This window comes from Mesitornis unicolor, unplaced genomic scaffold (genome assembly GCF_000695765.1).
Source record: "Mesitornis unicolor isolate BGI_N332 unplaced genomic scaffold, ASM69576v1 scaffold7186, whole genome shotgun sequence".
NCBI classification, from domain to species: domain Eukaryota; kingdom Metazoa; phylum Chordata; class Aves; order Mesitornithiformes; family Mesitornithidae; genus Mesitornis; species Mesitornis unicolor.
In genome coordinates, this window is record NW_010188813.1 from 1 (window position 1) to 230 (window position 230).

At 60.9% G+C, this 230-nt stretch overlaps 1 protein-coding gene across 1 annotated transcript in view; it reads left to right on the top strand.

The window, feature by feature from the left end:
* The first annotated feature begins 43 nt into the window (after window positions 1-43).
* TMSB4X (thymosin beta 4, X-linked) overlaps window positions 44-230 on the top strand; it is a 918-nt gene continuing 731 nt past the window's right edge. Inside the window, exon 1 of the mRNA XM_010185843.1 lies at window positions 44-160. Within this exon, the coding sequence (XP_010184145.1) occupies window positions 61-160 (100 nt within the window). The 5' untranslated portion in view covers window positions 44-60. The remainder of the gene's footprint in view (window positions 161-230) is intronic.

The window sequence follows — 230 nt, forward strand, 5'->3', positions numbered from 1 at the left end:
GGGGAGCCCTCGCCGGGGGTAACGGGGCCGTCCCTTGTATGCGCAGAGCCACCTGCCAACATGTCCGACAAACCAGACATGGCTGAGATCGAGAAATTTGACAAGTCCAAATTGAAGAAGACAGAGACGCAAGAGAAAAACCCGCTGCCTTCAAAAGAAAGTGAGTGCGGGCGGGGAAAGGCAGGCAGGCAGGGAGGGGGGGGGGGATGGGGGCAGGGAGGGAAGGGGGG